General features: G+C 32.3%; 2 protein-coding genes and 1 long non-coding RNA gene across 4 annotated transcripts; 1 reads left to right on the forward strand and 2 right to left on the reverse strand.

Annotated features, from left to right (window-relative positions):
• Positions 1–503: 503 nt before the first annotated feature.
• LOC108328034 (uncharacterized) lies at positions 504–3,246 on the forward strand. The gene is made up of 4 exons (XR_001832076.2): positions 504–638; positions 1,311–1,655; positions 2,027–2,162; positions 2,506–3,246. It is a non-coding gene; the product is annotated as an uncharacterized LOC108328034 (long non-coding RNA).
• LOC108328033 (2-oxoglutarate-dependent dioxygenase 21, chloroplastic) lies at positions 1,068–2,714 on the reverse strand. The gene is made up of 3 exons (XM_017561808.2): positions 2,481–2,714; positions 2,033–2,280; positions 1,068–1,826 (listed from the first exon to the last, which is right to left on the reverse strand). The coding sequence occupies exons 1-3, from the start codon at positions 2,712–2,714 to the stop codon at positions 1,253–1,255; spliced, it is 1,056 nt and encodes a 351-aa protein (XP_017417297.1). The 3' UTR covers positions 1,068–1,252.
• A 1,680-nt stretch (positions 3,247–4,926) lies between the features above and the next one.
• LOC108328549 (MDIS1-interacting receptor like kinase 2) lies at positions 4,927–8,756 on the reverse strand. Of its 2 annotated transcripts, none has more exons than XM_017562429.2 (2): positions 5,793–8,756; positions 4,927–5,534 (listed from the first exon to the last, which is right to left on the reverse strand). In XM_017562429.2, the coding sequence occupies exons 1-2, from the start codon at positions 8,695–8,697 to the stop codon at positions 5,179–5,181; spliced, it is 3,261 nt and encodes a 1,086-aa protein (XP_017417918.1). In that variant the 5' UTR covers positions 8,698–8,756; the 3' UTR covers positions 4,927–5,178. The 2 variants fall into 2 exon arrangements, with proteins under 2 accessions (XP_017417918.1, XP_052728109.1); XM_052872149.1 differs by having other exon boundaries at positions 5,332–5,488.
• Between the last annotated feature and the right edge of the window lie 14,820 nt (positions 8,757–23,576).

The raw sequence follows: 23,576 nt of genomic DNA on the forward strand, positions 1-23,576 counted from the left end.
ATAGGTTTTTTATAGAGTAATTAAATTATCTTATTTTATTTAAATAAAGTAATTTAATTCAACTATATCTTTCAATCCGAGCCAACTCGATTTGATTTTTACTCTGCACTAACTCAACTCAACTTTTGATATAAATCAATTGAGCTCGATTTATATTTGGAATTTCTTTCTAATAACCAAACAAGTTATTTTAGAGTAAAATATTTTAAATTCTTTACCTTTCTAACTTACCTCATCCAAAGTTTGATTGTTTGCTTACCTTCCACATGATTAGAGGAAACTCTGCGCATGTGTCTGATCGAGTCATGTTGGCTAAGATGAACACGAACGTAAGAATTAACAAAGGCATATAGAATAAAAGAAAACAGGGCACTGTTTTGAAAATAAATAAACAACGATTTGGTGCATTTACGTGTTGAGCTGAGGAGCCTCCACGAGAAAGGAAAGAAAACCAAAACATGGCCTCTACGCGTTGAGTAGACGAGCCTCCACGATGTTCTTCTTCTCCACGTGTAAACTACGGAGGAATGCTATATATTAGGCATAAATAACGTTAGGGAGTGTTCATCTTACAGGCCTGCCACACAAGGGCTTTCAGCGATGAAGAAAAGAAGAGGAGAAACTAAGGGAAAATCCGGGTAAAGTTTCAAGTACTGTTTCTTCTTTAACGCCCAACTTTACATATTATGGTTAGAATATAGATTGAGGACTTCGATATTATGGCAATCCGAGTCCTTTAAATTGCTGAAGGTAGATTCTTGTTTTGCAAATAACCATTTCACACTGAAACGTGGTTTGAATTTTAAACTACACACGTGTAGAGAATTCAATCTATTTTTCTGCCACAATTTGTTATAACCCATTGAAACTCAGTTTTTCTTTTTTTCTGTTTTTGTTCAAATAGTACTGGTGAATATTAGGTGTTTGTAGTTTTGGTTCATTGAATTCACCAATTTCCTCAGTTATATTAGAATATATATATTAAACTAAGTGTGAGCCGCAATAAAAACACACTATTAAAAGTTTAATCAAGAAGGACTCTAGTCTTTTAGATTGTGTGTGCCATGTTGGTGTCTTTTATCACTTTATTTATTGCTTTGTTTATTTCAAGTACATAACGAAAGGGGAGGAAAAAAAAAAGAAGGAAAAAATGACTCTTATACTTAAATATGCCTATTGCTTAGACCACTCCATGAAAACTACGCATGACAAACAGCTTGCTATTGATGGGCTTTAGACCATCTAAGTATGTCTAAAGTTTGTTCAACTTTAAAGTGTCAACGAACCTACCCTTTGTAATATCATTGCAGGAAATGAAGTCCAGAAATTCCCTGAAGCAGAACTCTTTGTAGGACTTAGGATGCTGATCATCAACAAGTTCCACTGCAGGACCCATCTTTCTGTCCATTGCAAAACTGTGAAGACTCACAATGGAAAACCTCTTCTCATCCCCATTAACCGTTGCTCGGTGAATCACACTCTTGTATTGTCCATTGCTCATAACTTCCATTTGGTCACCCAACTGCACCACAAGTGCTCCTTCAACGAACGGCACGGACATCCAGTTGTTATTTTTGTCCTTGATTTCTAGGCCTGAACGAGTTTGGAGCAGCACAGTTATGGATCCGTAATCAGAGTGAGGGTGGATGCCTAAGGTGAGACCGGGTTCTGGACATGCAGGGTAGCAATTCACTGCAAGTGTTTGCGACCCTCCATTGATTTCTTCATGCAAGTAACTGCGGTTTAACCCTAGGCTTTCAAAAATCATTTCCAGCAGTTGATTTTGTAGAATTTGCACAGCTTTTACGTACTTTCCCATGCTCTTCCTGCAACACAACTTCTGTGTATGAGTTATTATTATCATTAGATGTGTATCTTTTATACGTGAAGAGAAGCTTTCGTTATGGCAGCAGCAATTTTTTATTTTTTATTTTAATTAAAACAGGTTTATTTGGAAAACTTTTGATACCATACCTTTATTTTGTTAGTAAAATTCTCATGGAGATTTCAAAACTTCCTTTTGTAGTAATACCTGTAATTTGACGGATTTGAAGGCCACATGTGAATCCAATCCGATATTGGATGAGAGTAGTGTTTGATGAAATCTCTCCAGCAGTAAACTTCATCCCTGGCTTGATTAAGGCTTGTTCCATACCTCACAGGTTTGTGTACATCTTCAGAAAATAAACGCATCTTTTCAGCACTAGGAAGGTTGAAGAACTGTGTTGAGACTTCTAAGGCTTCATCCATCACTGACTGATCAATCCCATGGTTAATAACCTACAAAAGTGAAGTCTTACGTAAATATATAACATAGTATAACATGTCTTTATAGAACCTTGCACTTAAAATACATCCTATGTCAGCTCCTATAATTAATTATCATATATATGCACATGTATAAAAAAATGCACGTAAAGGTTTGTGTTTGTTGCATCAATGAAAAGATGATATGCAGATTGAGCAGGTGCTTTATATACCTGAAAGCATCCTATCTCTTTGCAGGCAATTCGAATTTCATTGATGGTTGATCTAGAAACAAGAGATTGATCACGCAAAGTAGACAAATCTATAATGGGAAGAGTGGTTGATAGTGGAAGATGAGGTCGTTGTGATGGTGGAAGAACATAACGTTGAGGTATAGAAGACACTCCAAGCTTATCAAGACTCACAGCACTGGCAAATGAAGAAGCACCATTTCCTTGTTGCTCCATTGTTTCTCTTCCCAAATCTTATCTTCGATGCTATTGATTTGAGACAGAGCCAGTCTCAAATATATTTATAAGCGTCTCTAGTGGATATGTCACATTCATGACAGTCCTCTTCTGTATTTTCTCAGATTGTTCACTTACATTGTACATGCAAGAAAGTACAAAAAAATGTCTTTCGTTCGGAAGTGAGTGTGGATTAAATGGTAGTAAGCCCTAGATTTGAGTGATGATGAGAGTTGAAGTCAAAAGGGAACAAAAAAGAGAGCAAAGTGATGAAGGAATTTTAATGGAGTTAGTGCTAGTGGGAAAAAAAAAAGGTGGCTTGGCTTTATTTGGTCTTTTTACTAGAAGAAGTACAAGTACATCGTGCATGGAGAGATTGTTGGCTTGGTTTGACTTTGGTTACACGTAGCAGTTCAGCAGCTGTAATATAAGTGCTATTGGAGAAACTTAAGAATTGTGGGTTATATTTGTGGTTTGTGTTGTGGAATCAGATATACATGTCTATTAAAAAAAATAGTTTATTTGAATATTATGAATGTGTCCCTCATATATGTCCTCGAAATTATCCAAGCACCGATCAGTGTTCACAGTTCCTTCCCCCCCATTTGGATAAGAAAACTGGTCATGAACAACGTATCTAATCCTACAAGGAACTACGTTGGATTAAAATAACAATTTGTTTTTGTGGCTGTTTTCAATATTGTTTTCCTTTATCTCAGGTGCATGAATTTGTTGTTTTGGTACTGTTCTTTTCTGCTAAGTTTAACATATTGGCTGCTAGTAATTTTTATAGAATAAATATTTATATTTTTTAAAAAGATGGAGAAAAGAGCTTAATTCAACATACTTGAAAATAGAATGAAAACTGATTCCTTCACATTGAAGAGTTCATCACAAGAATTCATTTTACAGTTTTAGTTCTTCAATCTCAGTTCTCAATTCTTTAATTCTACAATTCTATGGTTTTAGTTCTTTCATAATATTTCTAAAAATATTATTTTCTATGTTTTTACATTGAAAGAATTCTATAATATTTTTTAATAACAAATGCGAATTTTCCATGTTTATCATTATAATAACACTAGTTAGAAACTTATTTCAGTTTTATCAATGCTAATTAAAAAAAAAAGTTTAAAGAACAATGTTTATTGATAGTTATGTATAGTATTTTTTTACTTTAATAATTCACTTCAACTATAAAAATTAATGACGATTAATATAACAGTGTATTGATATTATAACGATATTTTTAAGAAAATGACAAAAATAATTAACTTGCTTATAAAAAAGTAAATACATGAGGGTTTAAATGATGTCATTTTTCTCTTCCGGGATATAATAGTGGAATCTCAAGCACAACTATGACAAGTGGGTTTGTAAATTAAGGTGAGAAAAAAAAATAGAGTGAAATTTAATTCTAATTATTTAAATTTATATTATTCCAAGTTTATTTAAATATATTTTTCTCAAATTTAAATTTAAATTTTTATATTTTAAGTTCAACCTATTATAATTAGGTCAAACCTAGTATCAACCTAGTATTAAGTTGTATTCAAGATCATACTGAATCAGGTAAGTTTATATTTATTTGACTAAAGATAAATTCATAATGGCCCATGTTTAGTTGAGTTAGATTAGGTCATGTCAGTTTTAGTCCAAATAGATTAAACTTAGTCCAAGTTAACTCAGGTAGTTTATTTAAACTTAGACTGAGTCAAAATTGTTTAAATCCATCACGTTTATGTTTATGAGTCAAAGCTAATTTACATTGAACTGATGTTGATGTTTATCTGAGTCAAAACTAATTTACATTGAACTGAGTTGGTCTAGATCAGTTCAATTAAAATTAAGTCAAGGCTATTTTAATCAAAATTACTTAGGCCTAACTCGATTAAGATCATAACGAATTAGTCCTAACTCAAATTGACCTAGATTTGGTTGTGATCACATCAAGTCCAATCTATTAATAAAGCAAAAAAGTGTAACCTATACTTTCTTAAACTCATGATATTATATACATAACCATACCGATTAAAAAGGTTGAAGGCACTCATTAAAGCAGACTTAAAAATAAGAGATAAAAAAACGGACCACAAGTACAGTGAATCACTAGTATACACCATCTTCTTAGTTTCGTGTTATCTAAAAAGCCAAAATGTCCATAAAATATCTAGTGGCAAAAATAGTGACTTAATTCATAGATTAACTTTTATTCAAACCAATAAATTGTACAAATGCATGATCGGTTCCACCAACCATATCGCATAAAGTTTTGTGACAAGGTGATTACTGCAAATCATTATCCAACCCCTTATTATATAAACCAGAAAATCTAGCTTCTCTAGTAAATTCTACATGACTTATTTCGATCACAAAACAAACATAGCTTACAACCTAAGATAAAGGACAAATGGTGTACAAAGAAAACAAGCAAAACAGAAATCTGTTGTTGTTCAATATTGCATTAGAGGAGTTGTCCAAGTCTAATCATGGGTAACTGAGCTGGTAACGAGGATTTCCCCATCATTAACATTTTGGACACTTCAGCCATTGTTGGGCGAGAACTTGGATTTTCACTCAAGCAAGAAAATGCCAAGCTTGAAACCAAAATGACATCCCCGACAACTGATTTAAGAGGATGAGGAGGCCTTTGGTCTAGCACATCCAGTAGTAGCAAATTATGAGTTATTGCTGCTGAAGATGAAGATAACAACGAAGAAACGAGATCCCCCGGATGTTTCCCCATGATGATTTCTAGGCAAAGCACACCAAAACTGAATACATCACATTTCTCAGTTACTTCCATAGTTTGGGCAAACTCTACAATAAATGAAAATTTTGTTTTAAGCAGCATGAACAGATGCATAACATTTTATATAAGCTGCATGCATGTTCGCTAAGTTAATTTTCTGAAAGGTTTTGGTATTGGCACATACTAGTTCTTGCCTTGGGATCGATCAATCCAATACCTTTTCAAGTGAACAGTGTTTAAACAGTATTTGAACATAAAATAGTGTAAATTAATTGAAAAATAATTTCCATCAATATTTCTAAGAATGAGAAAAGGTGGTGTCTAACCTGGAGCTGCATACCCTAATGTGCCTTGAAACGTCGTCCAAGAGCAACCAGGCTTTAGAATCTTAGCTGTTCCAAAATCAGTGACACGAGCTTCGTACTGTGAATCAAGAAGAACATTCTTGCTCGATATGTCACGATGGATTATTGGAGGTGAGCAATCATGATGCATGTAGGATAAAGCATTGGCCACACCTTTAACAACATTCACCCTCTTTTCCCAATCAAATGCAGATGCTTTTTTCTCATTGCTTAGGGTTTGATCCAAGCTACCCCCTTCCATGAACTTATAAACCAAAAATGTGAATCGTGGATGTGAGCAAAACCCGCATAGCTTTACAATATTACGGTGCCTGATTTCGGTCAAAGCTTGAATTTCATTCTCAAAAGCTTTAAAATTAGGCTTCTCTCCATCTGTTCCTAGATGAAGTTTCTTCACCGCATAGACCTCACCTGAAGGGAACTCAGCTCTGTAAACATTTCCTTGTCCTCCCACACCTATGAGATATTCGTCATTAAAATTGTGGGTAGCTTCAATGATAGTTTCAAACATAATTTTTCCATCACGACTCCAAACGGAAAACACTTCTTGAGACAATGCATTTTCTGATACTTCTTTTCCTTGGGCTTCTTTCTTCCTTGCTTTTCGACAAAGAATATACATTGAAACACCCACCGCACACAATATTAATGCAAGAGCACCCAATATGAGAAGTAATATCAGAAGAATGTCCTTGTGCTTCCTTTCATTGCGGTTGGCTGGGCAAAGCATCAACCCAGTGACGTTCCCACACAAACCTGTGTTATTTTTCAATGATTCAATTGAAGCATTAAGAAAGGCTCCATTTTTGGGAAGTGGTCCTTCTAACCGATTGTATGATATGTTGACAGAAATCAAATTTGAGATGCCCTCAAAACTGGATGGAATACTTCCAGAAAGATTGTTGCGAGAGAGATTCAAACAGTTCAGTTTGATCACCGCTCCAAGTTGCCTTGGTATTGTTCCAGTCAACAAATTCCCACTAAGATCAAGGTATTCAAGAGGCTGAAGTTGGCGAAACTCCAAGGGAATATTTCCGTTTATTTTATTATTGCTCAAAGTTAAATTCCGTAACTTAGGCAACTCTACAACTTCTGCTGGTATTTTTCCACTCAACTGGTTATCTCCAAGATCCAATTCTTCGAGAATTTGCAGTGATCCAATTTCCTTGGGAATGTCTCCAGAAAGATCGTTGTTGCTAATCTTGAGTTCAATTAAAGATTTCATGTTGCCTAATTCCTTTGGAATCTTTCCCTTCAAGTGGTTAGAAGAAAGGTGAAGCTTGCCAAGTTTGGTTGCCTCTGCGAGTTCGACTGGTATACCACCAGAAATGTTATTGTTGGATATCTTTAGGGTATCAAGATTAGGACACTTACCCCAGTTTGATGAAATTTGGCCGTAAAACTTGTTGTCGCTCAAATCAATGTAGTTCAAATTTGGATATACACCAAAATCTTGTGATATATCTCCTTCCAATTGGTTCCCTTCCAATCGGAGTCTAGTAACACTAGCACAGTTCTTCAAGCTTACCGGCACTGGACCGGTGAAACGGTTGTTGAAAGCAATAAGGGCATCTAGGGACCCAGCAGAGCAAATTTGAGGTGGTAAATGGCCTGTGAAATCATTCCCATCAAGTAACACGGAAAGCCATTTATTATTGTTATTCAAGACTTGTGAAATACTGCCATTAAGTTTGTTGTCGGCCAATGCTAAGTAGGTGAGCCTTTTCAAATTTTGAATTGTGGCAGGAATTGTTCCTGAGAGGTTGTTGCTTTCGAGACCAAGCGTTTCCAAATTGATCAAATTTCCTATAGAGGGAGGAATTGATCCAGAAAAATTGTTGAAGCTTAAAAACAAATAGGTAAGCTTGGTCAACTTTCCAACTGTGGAAGGAATGGGACCGGAAAGTTGGTTTTGATCAAGTCCAAGTTGATCTAAATTTCCCAAATTTTCTATGGAAGCAGGGATTGATCCAGAATGGTTATTGCCATAAAGGTTGAGCACTGTCAACTTGGACATGTTCCATAAGGACGATGGGATTGGCCCATGTAGGCGGGAGTTGTTAGAAATGTAAAGTTGACTTAAATTGCTCATGTTACCTATTGTTTCAGGGATAGTACCACAGAGAGAATTTTCTGACAAATCCATTGACCCAAGGTTTGTCAACATTCCAATTTCTTGAGGAATGGAACCGAGAAGTTGATTATTTTTAATAGCTAGATACTCCAACTTGTGCAGGTTCCCAATCCCTGGTGGAATATGGCCAGAAAAACTGTTTAAGCCTAAATCTAGATATGTCAAGTTGGACAAGTTTGCTATGGAATTAGGAATCTCTCCACTTAGTTGACATTGGTACAGATCAAGGCGTTGTAAACTCTTTAGTGTCCACACTTGTTGAGGGATGGAACCACTGAAATGATTTGTGGAAAGATTCAAAACATTTACTCCGGACATGTTACCAATTTGTGGTGGAATGGTCCCATAAAAGGAGTTGTTATAGATATTTAGGATGAGTAGGTTAGGGAAAGCTGAGAAGTTGAGGGTGTTAAGGGTACCTATGAGACAATAATTTGCAAGATCTATGGTGGAGATGGACTTGGAATTGTTACAATGAATTCCTTCCCATTTGCATGGTGTAACACCTTTCCATGTTGACAAGATATCTTGGCTGGATGTGTGAAGGCTGTGTTTCCACCTTAGCAGTGCATTGGCTTCACTGTTCTCTGCTACAGCTTCATCAACAATAGTGACTGAGATAGCAATAGAAGCCAAGTAAAGGATTTGGGAGAAACAAGCAAGTTGTGTTACAAATACCATAATAAACCAGTAAAGAATCCTCCAGCAGGCTAGAATCTTGATGGATTGCATGGTTCAAGTATAAGTGGATTTTTAGGATCAAGAATATAATAAGAAAATGTATATTTTTGTAAGAGGAAGATGTATTTTGGTGAGGATAAAGGTTGAAGCTAGAAGATATTTATAAAGGAGATTTAGGAAGTAGTGTGCATTTGACACTTGACTACATTTTCAAAGTCTAGCACTAAACCATTGAACATTTATGAAGTGGGTTTCTTAAAGGTAAAATATTTTATCCAAAAGTTGTGTTGTTGGTTCTTATAATTAATTAGTGAGTAATTCTGTTATAGAGAATTGCAACTTAACGATAAGAACAACGCCAAACTCTTTTACAAAAAAGTGAAGTCATTTATCACACATCACATTTGTAGAAAAACATGTCTTACTTTAAAAAAACAAAAGGGTATGATGTCGCTGATATGATATCACTTCTCAAAGAGACATTATTTAATTCAAATTGTAAAGCATAAATGATCATAGGAAACCAAAAGGAAGAAAGAAAGAAAGACCTTGCTAAACTGCAATTTTCCATAAGACATCACACTTTTCCACTCTTTCCTAAAGGCATCCAAGTTTTTCAAAGTTTGCATTATTGAAGTCTCAATTTTTGAACAAAAGTTGCTTAGAGAAAAGTTGACGTCTTAAAGATTGTTTTCCCATTGATTTGGCATTGAAGATATAAAACACCAAAAAAAAAAATTTTTTTGATACACCTAAATTTTTTACATTTATTTGACACTATCTTCTCTTATTTTTTACTTTCTTCTTTCTTGAAAAAATAAAAAAAATTACACTTTTATAACCATTTTATCCTTATGTTTTATGTCAAATAAACGTAAAAGTGTATCATGATATCATTACTCTACATAAAAAAGACACGTATAGAGGAACAGATGTTATAGATTAAATAATTTTTGTCGTACTGTGTCAAATTATTTTACTCTCAAATATTTACTCTCAGTTTTTTTTTTAATTTCAGTGAGAAATTGAGAACTAAGAAAACGGATGCATTAATCGAAGGAATCATATAATCTTTTTTAATGAAATTTAAAATGTGAATTTTCCACTATCAAATATTTCATCATCTATCATTAAATAACACTTGTTAGAAACTCATTTTAATTTTATTTTTATCAATGCTAGTAATAAAAAAAAAAACTTAAAGTTTAAAAAGAACAGTGTTTATTGATAGTGATGCATACTATTTTTAGAATTTAACACTTCACTTCAACTATAACAAATTAATAACTATTAACGTAAAAGTGAATTGATATTCTAAGTATATTTAAAAAAAACGATAAAAATAATTAACTTACTTATTTTTATTAGTCATATATAAGTGAATTGATAAGTATATTTAAAAAAAACGATAAAAATAATTAACTTACTTATTTTTATTAGTCATATATAACTATGTTTATATAAAAGTAAATACATGATCACTGTTTAAATGATGACATTTTTCTGTGAAGATATTTGTGATATTAAGTGGCTTTGTAAACTAAGGTGAGAAAATAATATATAAATGGTCCAATTAAGATTAGATTTATTTTAATTAAGACTAGGTCAAGTCTAACTCGATCAATAATAGGTCGAATCTAACCAAGTCAACTCAGGTCTAAGTTAAGACAAGTTGATCCAAACTCAGATTTAGTCAAGGTTTGTTAGATTTAGTCGAGGTTTGTTAGCCTAGTCGAGGTTTGTTAGCCTAGTCGAGTCAAGTATACATGTGTCCAAGTTTATTCGAGTAGGTCAGGGCTAGCTTAACTCATTCAGAGTAAGGGTAAGTCTGTGTTCATCCTAGTTAGAGATATTCCACCTTTAATTGAGTTGGGCTAAGTCTAGTGATAATATTCATTTTTACTTATTTTTATGTGTCTATTGTCATGAATCAATCAACCATTTCCTAGCTTTAATGATGTTTTGTCCTCAAGTTCAATGTATTTTGTATTGTTTTGCATTTTAGTTGTTTTATGCTTGTTTTACCTCAAATATATTTGTTTGAGTGTGTGAAATAAATGAATAGGAAACAATTTTAGTGGAGGAAAACAAGCACGAACTTAAGGGAACATGTTTTGAGACAAGAAAATATCAATTTGAAGCAAATACCCATGTTGGGTGCCTTTGAAATCACGCAAGTACTTAAATTTTAGAATGCCATTAAAACTGCCTGGGCTGAGTAGTAGCTGAGCAGCAGAAAATGTAAGACCCTAGAAGCTCAAGATTTACCAAGTTGTAAAAAAGTTGAAGTTATAATGTAAAACATAATGTTGTCAACTTTGACATGGTTTACTATTTTATTTATAACTTTTTGTACAAATTATCATTTGAGTTGAATCTTGTTGTCAACACCCAATTTTGTCAGAGTAAATTAAATTCATTACAAAAATAAATAAAAAAACATAAAAAAAAACAAAATGAAAAAATACTATTTGTTTTACTTTTTGCACCCCCAAATTTTCTTTTAAACACTTAATCCAATGGCCGAAAATAATCTCTTACTTTTTTACTTCCTCACTGATGACCCAATTACTTGTTAGCCGTTGCTAGGACTCGGGTTCAATCCCCAAATCCCCGGCAACGGCGCCAAAAACTTGATGACCCAAAACTTGTTAGCCGTTGCTAGGACTCGGGTTCAATCCCCAAATCCCCGGCAACGGCGCCAAAAACTTGTTAGTCCAAAAACTTGTTGGGCTCGATTTCGGCAAGCGTACCGAATCGTTCAAGTAATAAACCGGTAAGACCGGGTATCGTTTTCCCAAGAGACTCGTAATACTAGAGAATTGTGCGATTAACAACTCATATAGACTCAAGAACATAACATCAATTTACAGAACAAGTGTAGAAACATAAATTCATACATAATTACAAGGTTGGACTTTGGTATTGAAGGCACTTGGAAATGGAAAAGACTAGAAATGGTATGAAATGACAATGTTAAGGTTAATTTTTACCAATGCACTCTTGTGTAAAATCAATTTCATCTCCTCTCTATCAATTTACTAAAGTCAATCCACTAAAACACTCTAGCCCTAATCCCTTAGGTGAAAGAGCCTAGGTTTTCCTTATCAAACCCCAATCCCTTGGCAATCTAACAAGCAAAACCCGCATTAAAGAGCTAGGATCTAAGACAACATGTGAATCATCTTCCATCCCTAGAATCAATGACCCACAAGGACTCCTATTTCAGTTCTGGGTTTCATCTTACGTCCCCATAATCCATAAAACCCTAAAATCAAGTCATGAACGTCCCCATTACAAGCAAGCTTTAAGATTGGAAACAAGAATACTAGCAATTGATAGAAAAGGCATATATATAATCAAATCATTCAACAATTACACAAGAATTCAATGGCTACAACTAATCCCAACAAAGATGGGTTTTGGTTCTCCATTTCCATGGAGAACCCTAAAGCTTACAAGAATGGAAGATGGATGAAGAAGGAGACCCAAAGGAAGAGGAGGAGATGTTCCCACAAGCTCCTCACGCCCTCCATGAGCTCCAGCCGTGAAATCGCACCTCTAAAGAACCAAAGATCGTTTCCCCTTCGCGTTTTGGGGTTAAATAGACTGGTCTGCCACATCAGAAAAATCGCGCCCGACGCCCTCTGTCAGTCGCGCCCGGGCGCGAGACTCACTGGAAAGTCACGCCCGGGCGCCCCATTTCTCACGCCCGGGCGTGAAACTCTCTGGAAGATGAAAGTGGACGAACGTCCACTTCTCGCTGCCGAGCGTCAGCTTTTCTCCCTCTGGACGAGCGTCTTCTTAACTCTCTCTGGACGAGCGTCCTCTCTGCTAGCTCGACGAACGTCCACTTCTGCTAGCTGGACGAACGTCCAATTCTCTCTTCGCTGGACGAGCGTCCTGCCTGGCTGGACGAACGTCCTCTTCTGCCTTTCTAGAGGAGCGTCCGCTCGTGCTTCCACTCTGGACGAGCGTCCACTTATTCTGGGCGAGCGTCCCCTCTGCGACGAGCGTTCTTGCGCTGCTGATGGTCATTTCTGCATGTGCTTGCTTTGGTTTGCTCTATACATTGTTGGAGACTCTTCCAAGCTCATTTTTAGCTACAAAATAAGGGATTATTGATGAAAGTACATCAAAGTAGCCAAAAACACAAATATATAGAAAACAAGACAAAACAAGAGGATTAAGCAAGTTATAAGTTAGAAAGGAGTTGATTTTGCTACTAAAATGATGCTTAAAATATGGTAAAATTTAGCATTATCACTCACCACCCATCTTCTCTTACCACACCCCACTCTCCACATCACCATCCACATCACCCTCCATATCACAGTCCACATAATCTACCTTTTTTCATTCACTTTTTCCACCTTATTTCCATATTAATTTTTATATACCAACTTTTCTAATTATTTCACTTACATTTTTTTAATCATATTTTCTCCACCAACTTTTTATATTATTTCTTTCACTTATTTTCCACATTAACTTTTACTATATTTTATTTCACCTACTTCTCCACCAACTTTTTTTATATTATTTTTTTCACTTATTTTTCACATTAACTTTTTCTATTTTACTTTTTTCTATTATATTTTATTTCATCTAAATTTTCCACCAACTTATTATATTATTTTTATTCATCAACTTTCCTCATCCTTAACTCTATAAATACCTACATTCTCTTCACTTCACATACACCCAATTACATAATATTCATCTCTTCTCTTTCAAAACCTCTTCATTCCATCCCAAAACTCTACTTCATTTTTCTCTCACATTTTACTATTTCCTAATCCCTCTAAACATAGTAAATCCCATACCACATTTCTACTATAAATTCATCTTCTTCACCATCAATCTATCTCTTCTCACAACTTATTACAAGCAAAGTCTTGCTTCATCATTCAAATCTTCAACAAGGGACACATTTTCTTTTCATTCTATTTATATGCATTTTGATCATTTTTTTAGTTTATAAATTTATCCTGTTTTCTACCATAATTTTATCCTATGCTTTTTCACATTTTTTATGTCATAAATATTTCAACTCACCTCTCTTTCTTAATAAAAAGAAAATAAAAAAAAATATAAAACTTTAAAAAACATGTAATGATATAAATATCGGTATGAGTACTCGTGTGATCGTACGCATCAGCCTAGTACTCATTATCCAAAATATAAAATAAACAAAAAAAACCGTATGAGTACTCGTGCGATCGTACGCATCAGCTTAGTGCTCATTACGCAAAAAAATAAAAAATAAGAAAAAAGCTGTGTGAGTGCTCGTGCGATCGTACACATCAGCCTAGTGCTCATTACGCAAAAATCTAAATATTACATCAAAATCCAAAAAAAAATATTTTAAAGGTTAAGTACATGTGTGATCGCTCGCATCGTCCTTGTGCTAAAAACCTTTTCTTCTTTCTCAAATAAAATTATAAAAATATGTCTTAAAGGGTTAAGCACATGTGTGATCGCTCGCATCGTCCTTGGGCTAAAAAACCTTTTCACCTTCTTTTTCTCAAAAAATACCAAAAAATATAAAATCTTCAAAAAACTAAAAACATCAACACTTTCAAGCAAACAAACAATTTCACCAGCCAGAGCTACGTGATCCTTGATTCTCCATTAAAAGTGGAGATACGTAGGAGCAAGGCTAGTCCTTGTCAGGTTCACTTCCCTAAAAATCCAAATTTATCCATAACAAATTTCTCAAAGAGCAGGATCATCTTTGACCCTTCAAAACTGCTAGATTCCTAGACACCTTCGTCTGATTGCTGCCACAGTTGGGAAGGCATCGCATGTGGTTCCACTGGCAAGGTCATCAACCTTACTAGAATCGGCGTCGTGTTCGACGTTGATGACATCTCTGTATTGCAGGTTCTAGCACAGCTCTCTACAACAACAATAAATAATTGAACACATCCAAAGGTTGTCAATGACAGATTGTTGGACTGGCAATAGTGCAACGGAAATGACAAAAAGTCGAAGAAGAATAAGAAACAAAGGATTAAACTTGATAGAAACCCTAGAAGAAGAAGGAAACCTATTCTGGACCGATTGATTGGTGTAAATCAAAGTTTAATCGGTGGAAAAAGTTTCTAACGGTGAAAGCAAGGTTTTAATCGGTGGAATCGAAGGGAAATGGTGAAAAGGAGAAGAAACCCTAACTGAGGGTTTAGATCTATGAATGTTTCGGTGGAAAATGAAGGATAGAGGAAATGAAGATGATTCTGTGAGTGCAAAAGGCTTACCATGACGATGAAAGGCATGCGATGAGGAGATCCCTCTCTCGAGAGTGAAGACGTAGGAAATCGGAAAGGAGAGAATGGCTGATGTGGATGGAAGCAGTGTCGTGAAGATGAGAGAAATAAGGTGGAGCACCGTGGAACGGCAGCGGCCGACGGCGTGGTTGAACAGCGGTGCTTGCGGCGATCGTAATGGCTGGTGATGGTGGCGCCCTGATGCTGGGGTTTGGTGGAGAAGAGAAATCGGAGGCGGAGGGAGGCAAATGAGAATCGCGAGAGTGGAGAGAGAAATTCATTTGGTGTTTTGATTTTAACATAAGGGTATTACCTCGGTTATATCAAAACGGTGCCTAAACCCTTTCAGTTACACCAAACCGGTGCTTAAACCATTTAAAATTTATATTATATGTGTCGGTTGCACCAAACCGGTGCCTAAACCATTCAAAATTTATATTATATGCTTCGGTTGGTCTTTTACTCGAGACAGTAACATCTATAAGCATCGGTTCATTTATAACCGAGACACATAACCACTCAATATTTACGAAAATGTCATCGCGCTTTTATACGCTTCGGTTGGTTTCAGTAAAACCGAGGTGTATATAGCACGTTAGAAAATGTTTTTTTTTACTAGTGGTACAATAAAATGACAAATAAACTTATATATCATATCCTATTAAAAATAATGAGTATTATTCATATATAATAAATTTGGTATTTTTTTCCAAAACAAATGGATAATACCAGAGCGCGCATATATATATATATATATATATATATATATATATATATATATATATATATATATATATATATATATATATATATATAATTATTATTCTCTTTGTTTTTAATTTATAAAAAAAAATTTGGTACTATTTTTTCTTAAAAAAAATTTCCTTCTTTTTTTATCCATAATTTTTGTTTCATTTTAAAAAATTATTTTGCTGAAATAAATTTTATTTTAACTGCCAGGTTGTCTCCATTTCACTGTTTTCTGTGTTGAGACATAGTTTCTGACATACAAGGATCAACCATTAACCTTTAAATATCTTGAACTGTCATACATAAAAGTAAGGATGAATCTTTTACTCCTGAGACCATTGTAATTTGTACTCCACTCTATCAAACCCTAGCAATGATAGGAAAAAGGTCCAAAACACTGATCCACAATTTGGGTTGTCTGTTGCCTGATTTTCTCTTTAGATTGTTTACTCCTTACTGTTTGGGGTACTCAGCTAGTTTTCTCTCTTTTTTCTGTTCAGTCTTATTTATATGACTCTATGTTGTAACTTTTCAATAAGATAATAACATTTTTTTTCCTGCATGTTTATAAGTACTGTTTATCTCTGTTCCTCTCCTGCTCTGATTCATGATTTCTATTATAGTAATCCACTTCCAAAATCCCGTTTTTTAAATTTCTTTAAGTGATCATATACCAAGCTAGTCACTTAAATGGAAATATATCTAAAGTAGGTTGTATATATCAATCTCAGTGCTCTAGAATCGTGCTGTGTTCAGGATATGGATTTAAAAGAGAGTTAATAGATGAAATTAATGAATTTAAAAGTAAAGGATATGTTTTTTTTTTAAGTTAAAGGTGAAAATGAAAAGATTTGAAGGTAAAATTTGTTTAAAAGTTTAATAAAATAAAATAAATGTTTTAATAGATTAAAATATAATATTATTATTTTATCCCTATAATTGAAATTAATATATTATTATTATTATTTCTATTTGGTTATTATTATTATTACTACTATTATTAATTATTATAATTATTAGAAGTGGATGTATTATTTGTTGAAACTAAAAAAAAAAGGTAAATTTTAGCATGATGAAAGTTGTTTCACTGTTTCAAGGACAAATCTCTAATTCACTGTACACAGTAAAATAACAAAAACTATAGCATGAGATTTTTACAAAAATACGAAAATATTTACGTAAAAGTACGAATGTAAATAGTGTATACTTTCAAGTGTTTTTTTTATCCTCAAGATCACCCTTCCTTCCCTCAAATCATCTTTTTCATTTCTTCACAAATATATATTGAAGTAAATATGTACAACTCCCACAATTTCACCTTCTCCACTGGTGTATACACAACATTAAAAATATGAAAACTAAAACATCCCAAATATACATGAAGTCATTTGTTAAGTGTTTTACATTTGTCATTTCAGTAAGTTCATGACCACAATGGTGCCAAAACTTTAAGAAACTATATGACATCAAACTTGAAAAAATATAACATGAAAATCTGACCGTCCATAAAAATAATTAAATTAAACACTATATATAAAAAAATGGACTTATAAATGTTATGCTTTAAAGTTTTGAATTAAAATTTATATTAATCATTTATGTAAATTGGATTGAAGTTGCATTTATATAATATCTTTTCAATAAAACCTTCCTAAAAGTCCATCTTATAAGTTAATAATTCAGGAGAAGAAATTATAAAATGAGATTAGACACAACTTTTAAATCTCCCTTTTTAAAGTAACATTTATTTATAAATTATTTATCATTACGCTTTAAATTCCTAACCTAACAAATTTGACATGACCTCTCCAATATGGTTAATGATATTCTAGCAAGACTTTGGAGGAATAACCAATCTTATAAAATGAGAAAAGGAGGTAAAGTAATGGAATCAGAAAAGGCAAAAGAGATAGAGTATGAAATCCACACCGTCTACCTAATCTCTCTCTGTTTGGATAGTTCAATAATTACAATTCAGATAATGATTCTTTGAATATATTATGGAATATCTTTTATGCTTTTAGACCTTGTATGACTCGTAAAGTTAACAAAACAGTGATTTAAATATAGAAATCTAATCATTTTGAACTTGTATGTTTTCACGAAATGTTTATTATAGAAAGACTGGAAACATGATACCAATATTTTACCAAGTTAAGAAACAGTGGGTTCAGAAGCTATTGAAGTCTCATTTAAATTACCAAGTTCCTTATGCCAGCAAAGTCAAAACACAACTTTTGGTGAAACTGAAGATTATCTTAAAGTGAAGCATTAAGCTTATTGTTTGGTTAAGTTAACAATGGTAAAAAGACAACATGAATATAAAACTTTTGCTTAAGAACTTGCTTCTAATGAGTAGGGGTGGGCAATAGAACTGAACTACACTGTACTACTAAAATCTGGACTAAACTAAAAACTAATTTGTCTAAACTGAACTGTAAAACAGTTCAGACAAACTGAACTGAACTATTTTTTGTTTTATCAAACTGAACTGAACTATATTAAATTGTACTAAACTACAATATAAACTAAAGTGAACTACTAACTATACTAATTTTAAACTGAATTGTACTACTTTATAAACTGTACTAGTTTTTTAAACTGAATAGTATAACAATACTTGTTCTTTTTAATTGAAATTTATTTTAATATTTATTTTATTTTATTCATAAGTGTCTTACAAATTAACTTTTTAATTATTTGATATTATTATTTTCTATTTTATTTATATTTCTTTTATTATTATATGTGTATGAAAATTATTTTATTATTTATTTATTTTTATTTTATTTTTTATTTTTTTACTTATATTTATTTTGTCATGAATATTATTTTAATTTTATATTTATTTTTTTAATTTTTTATTTATATTTTTTTGTTTTATATGTGTATATAATTTATTTTATCTTTTTATCTACTTATTTTATTTTAAAATAATTTTTTATTTATATTTATTTTGTTCTCTCGTAAAATTGTTTTATTAATCAATTATTTATTATTTATATTTTATTATGTAAAAATTAAACTAATATTTATTAATTATTATAATATAACAAAAGATGATACTAGAAAAATTACTCTTAATAAACCTTTGTTAATTTTTTTGTCATTTGATATTTCTATAATATTAATTATTTTTGCTACATTACTATTTTTTTATGATATTTTATTATATATTCATTTAATAAAATTTAACGTTAAAAAATATATTTTAGTTTTAGTATGTAAAATACTATCATTTAAAAATAATAATATTGATATTTATTTTAAAGTAAGTTGATTTTTAAAATAAATAGTTATTTTAGTGTGTGCGCTTACACACATTTTAATATCATTAAAAGTTTTTTTAACATATTTTTACATATTTAATATGTTAAAGAATATAATATATTTAAAGTATTATTTTTTTATATAGTTTTTTTTTATGATTTATATTACTTAATCATTTAATAAAATTAAATTTAAAAAAATATATTTTACTTTTATTACTTAAAATAATATTATTTAAAAAATAATATATGTTTATTGATAAAAGAATATAAAAATTTGTGATAAAAAAATTTTGTCTTAAAAAATTCATTATTAATTTTTTATTTGAACGGTTTCTTTTATTAATATTAACGTTTTTTTAGCAAGACGGAGCAATTGAACGGAACTAGAGAAGAGAAGAGAGTAGATACAGTTCTCACAGTTAACTGAACCGAAACTGTTATAAGTTCAGTTTTTAAAAACTAAACCATAAACTAGTATACTGAACTTTTAGTAAAAGTGGATCAGTTTTTTTAAGTATAATATAGTATAGTTAACTATAGTACAGTACATATCAGTTATTTTTGTCCTAACATTGACCATTTTTTCAGGGTTGCAATGTTTTGTTTCATTTCATTAAAAAAAACAATAGGTGGGTTACTAAGTCAACCTACCTCACCATAGGTTCAACATGAGTGGATCAGGTTCTTAGTGGATCAGACTTAAAATTGACATATGTCAAAATTTTAAATTATTTTTCAACTTAATCCAGCCTAAACCAATAATGGACCATATTAACTCACGGATTCCAACATTTTGACAACACTATATATGAAAAATCTATATATAAAGGATGTTCGACATTGGTGTCCACATTTATTTTCAAAGTCTACTCTTTAAATAAATCTTTTTATTATTAAATTGAAATAATTATTTTATCCATGAATTGATTGTTTCTTTAAATTTAAATGTTTTCGTAAACTTAACTATTTTTTAATTATAAACTATCTACAAAATAAATAATAACTATTTACATTAAATTTACAAAAATTATTTTTATTTTATAGTTATGATAATAACAACAATAATAATAATTTTATCATTTTATTTTCCGGTTTTACCGTTAAATAAATGTTTTTTAAAATTAAAATAATTATTTTATTAGTTACACTTTTTTAAAGGATGGTTTCTTTAAATTTAACGTGTTTTAAAACTTAACATTTTTTTAATTATAAAATTATATATAAATAAATAAAAACTATTTATAATAAGTTACAAAAAATATTTTGACTTTATGATTATAATAATAATATTAATTTAATTTCTTTTTATTATTATAAAAATATTAATTATGTAGGATATATGTTTTCACTAATTATTATATATACCTTTAGTTCATCCTTTTTATGTCTAATTTATTTTCCAATTATATCTTTTAAATAAAAGTTATGTTTCTTTTAATTTAACTGTTTTTTTTAATTTAACTATTTTATTAATTAAAAAGTTACATACAAAATAAATAAAATCTATTTACAATAAAATTATAAAATTATGTATATTTAATTTTATAATTATAATAATTACAATAATAATAATATTATTACTTTTATTTATCCTAAAGAAAAGTAAACACACATGTGGTAGTAGTGAGAGTGTTTTCACTATATACTATAAAGATGTTCATCTGTTAATAATATCTTATTTGCAACATAAAAGATATATATTATTTTTTTTTCTAAAACAATAAGTAGAAATAATTGGAAATAAATATTAAATATAAATATAAAAGTTATGAAGCAAAATTGAGACGGATTTGCGAGTGTTGTTGTAGACTGATCAATTTACTTATATGGTCTTCACAATTTAACATTTCCTTGAATAACTTTTTCACTTTTTGCTGTACGACGACTCGCATGCAAGAGGCTAAGCAGAGATTTCCTGGAGAGCACATGTTATGTTTCCTGAGGGTTTTGTTCGTTGGAAATGTTAAGAAAGGTGTCGTCTTTGTTGTTAAGAAGTTGCAAATTTGTTATAGGTGAAGTAAGTGGTGGCTGAATGTGTTTGTTTTTGGATTGGGTCGACTTTTAGAAAAAAAGTGATGAAGATGAAGGTGGAGAATCGATTCTCCAACAGAGGAATGGATTTTGTGAGTTGAAAGATATCCATAATAACTCAAGCAAATCGATTAGTCTCTATCCTGAAAAACAACGAATCCATTCTCCAACAAAGGAATGAAGTCTGTGAGTTGAAAATAATGCAGAATAACTAAAGTGAATAAGTTCACCTTCTCCTGAAAAACAAAGAATCGATTATACACTATATAATATTTTATGATTGTAATATTTTATTATAATCCATGCATCTAATTAATATGATTCTATAAATTCTTAATTTCTAATTTTATATACAAGAACGTAATTTTTTAATAACTCTAATAATAAAACTCAATTTTGTTATAAATATATTTTAACAATAGAATATGCAAATTACTATTTAAGAAAATATAATTAAAATTTATTCTTATAAATCTCTTTTAATTTTAATATAATTATTTTTTAATTTTAAATAAAAAATTTAATTTTATTTTAACATAATCTCCATTATTTACATTTAAATTTAGATCACATTTTTTCTATAAAATAAAATAATAATAATCTAATTTTATCCATTAAAGTATACATTTAATCTAGGTTTAATCATTCACTAAGTCCCTATTTTCGCATGGAATCTCAATTTGGTCCCTTTCTTTCTGGAAATATCAATTGGGTCCCAAATTTATGAAAATTGCAACAAATAGATCCTTTCCGTTAAATAGGGTCCAACGACGTTACAGTGTGTTTGACGTGACACGCTGGTTCGAACTTGTTATCTGACGTGGTTGATTCAGATGCTGTCAAGGGCATTTTTGAGATACAACAGTTCCCTCCCGTTTCAGATGCTGTCAAGGGCATTTTTGAGATTCCCTCCAAAATACAACATGAGATCACCGCCGTGGACCCTGCCCTCCGGCAGATTAAAGTCTGGGCCTTTCTGAGCAGTGCTGCAACCTGCGGCTGAGCTGTGACAGTTTCTGTCGTGGTCTGGCTTCTTAGCAGTCAAGAAGTTGGAATAAGATGGTGATTTCATTGAAAGCGGAACTAACACCTCCTTCGGTATGAGGTGTCTTTGTGCTGGAGTTTCCATAGAATCATTGGAGTCAGACACAACACTGACGCCTGAGGAAGAATTGTTCTCAAAACTGCTACAGGCACTGGAAGCAGCAGCTACAAGACCGCGGAAAAGTCCAGGAGCAATCATGCCCTTGTTCACACTTTCCATCTCCCCAGCTACATCGCTTTCCTCCGCCATGGGCCTTGCAAAAGTCTGTGCTCCCTTGAGCACTTTTCCCACAACCTTCAAACCTGCATCGCTTACCCCCACCATGCCTAACGCAACAGTCGGTACGGCCACGTGCACTCTTGGTGCAACCTACAACAACACACCTCTTCCCACCACCATGAGCAACACAAAAGTTTGTGCCTCCATGTACACTTTTGGGGCGCATGGAGCAACGGCAAGATGAAGGTCCTAGAAATCGCAATCCCTAATTCGATCTGCACGAAACCTCAGTCCCCAATTTCGTTTAAAACAATTCTTTTCTTTTTACTTAAAAAATTTTCAATATCCACGTGCTTCACTGCTGCTGCTTGAATCAACCACGTCAGATAACAAGTTCGAACCAGCGTGCCACGTCAAACACACTGTAACGCCGTTGGACCCTATTTAACGGAAAGGATCTATTTGTTGCAATTTTCATAAATTTGGGACCCAATTGATATTTCCAGAAAGAAAGGGACCAAATTGAGATTCCATGCGAAAATAAAGACTTAGTGAATGATTAAACCTTTAATCTATTATATTCATTTCATCAGGATAAACTTTTACAAACTTTCATCTTAAATTCATTCAAATCATCATCTTTCCCATAACCTAAAAATTCTCACATTCATTTCTTTATTTTTCTCTCAAATTTCCTCTCTCTTACCCTGTGTTTACTTCAGTTGATGTCACTGTTCAAGTGAAAATACGAGGAATGATTTGCGGTGAAAGTTGTGTTCGTTTGACATAATTTGGGACGATGTAATTGAGGTGATTTGAAAGATATATGAGTTTTAATTATCTCTGTATAATACGACGATTTGTAGTGATTTGAAGTAAAAGTTCATATATGTCCTCATTGCTTTGTAAAATACCAACTCAAAAATAAAAAGGCAGAAGCACATGGCATATTCAGTTACTGGGGAGGGGTATTCGGTTCCCGCAGCAAAATGAATGGAGGTGTATTCGATTCCCTTCTTACGTATTCAGTTTCCCTGTACTGTATTTGATTCACGCTAGGTATATTCGGTTCCAAACCCCGTTATTCGGTTCCCAACTCGTGTATTGGCAAAGTTGAGTGGGGTATTCGGTTACACCAGCATGATATTCGGTTCTATTTTCTAAGTTTGTGTGTATTCGGTTACACCTGCATTATAAGGAGCTTTTCGTGGTGTTTGGAATTAGGAGGTTTACTTTTCTGAGGGGTTATGCTACACTTTGAAACTGTCATCTATGATCCTGTAACAACACATTTTGTCATTCGTTTTAATGTAACTTTGAGACGTTGAAAACATTTTTAAATTT

This window comes from Vigna angularis, chromosome 2 (genome assembly GCF_016808095.1).
Source record: "Vigna angularis cultivar LongXiaoDou No.4 chromosome 2, ASM1680809v1, whole genome shotgun sequence".
NCBI classification, from domain to species: domain Eukaryota; kingdom Viridiplantae; phylum Streptophyta; class Magnoliopsida; order Fabales; family Fabaceae; genus Vigna; species Vigna angularis.

What these genes read in the sequence shown, in the direction of transcription:
- LOC108328033 (XM_017561808.2), bottom strand. Translation starts at nt 2,714, where the DNA reads ATGGAGCAACAAGGAAATGGTGCTTCTTCATTTGCCAGTGCTGTGAGT. An exon ending in AAGAGATAGGATGCTTTCAG is followed by an intron (nt 2,281 to 2,480) that starts GTATATAAAGCA and finishes TCACTTTTGTAG; the next exon opens with GTTATTAACCATGGGATTGA. An exon ending in TCAAATCCGTCAAATTACAG is followed by an intron (nt 1,827 to 2,032) that starts GTATTACTACAA and finishes GTTGTGTTGCAG; the next exon opens with GAAGAGCATGGGAAAGTACG.
- LOC108328549 (XM_017562429.2), bottom strand. Translation starts at nt 8,697, where the DNA reads ATGCAATCCATCAAGATTCTAGCCTGCTGGAGGATTCTTTACTGGTTT. An exon ending in ATTAGGGTATGCAGCTCCAG is followed by an intron (nt 5,535 to 5,792) that starts GTTAGACACCAC and finishes CATTTATTGTAG; the next exon opens with AGTTTGCCCAAACTATGGAA.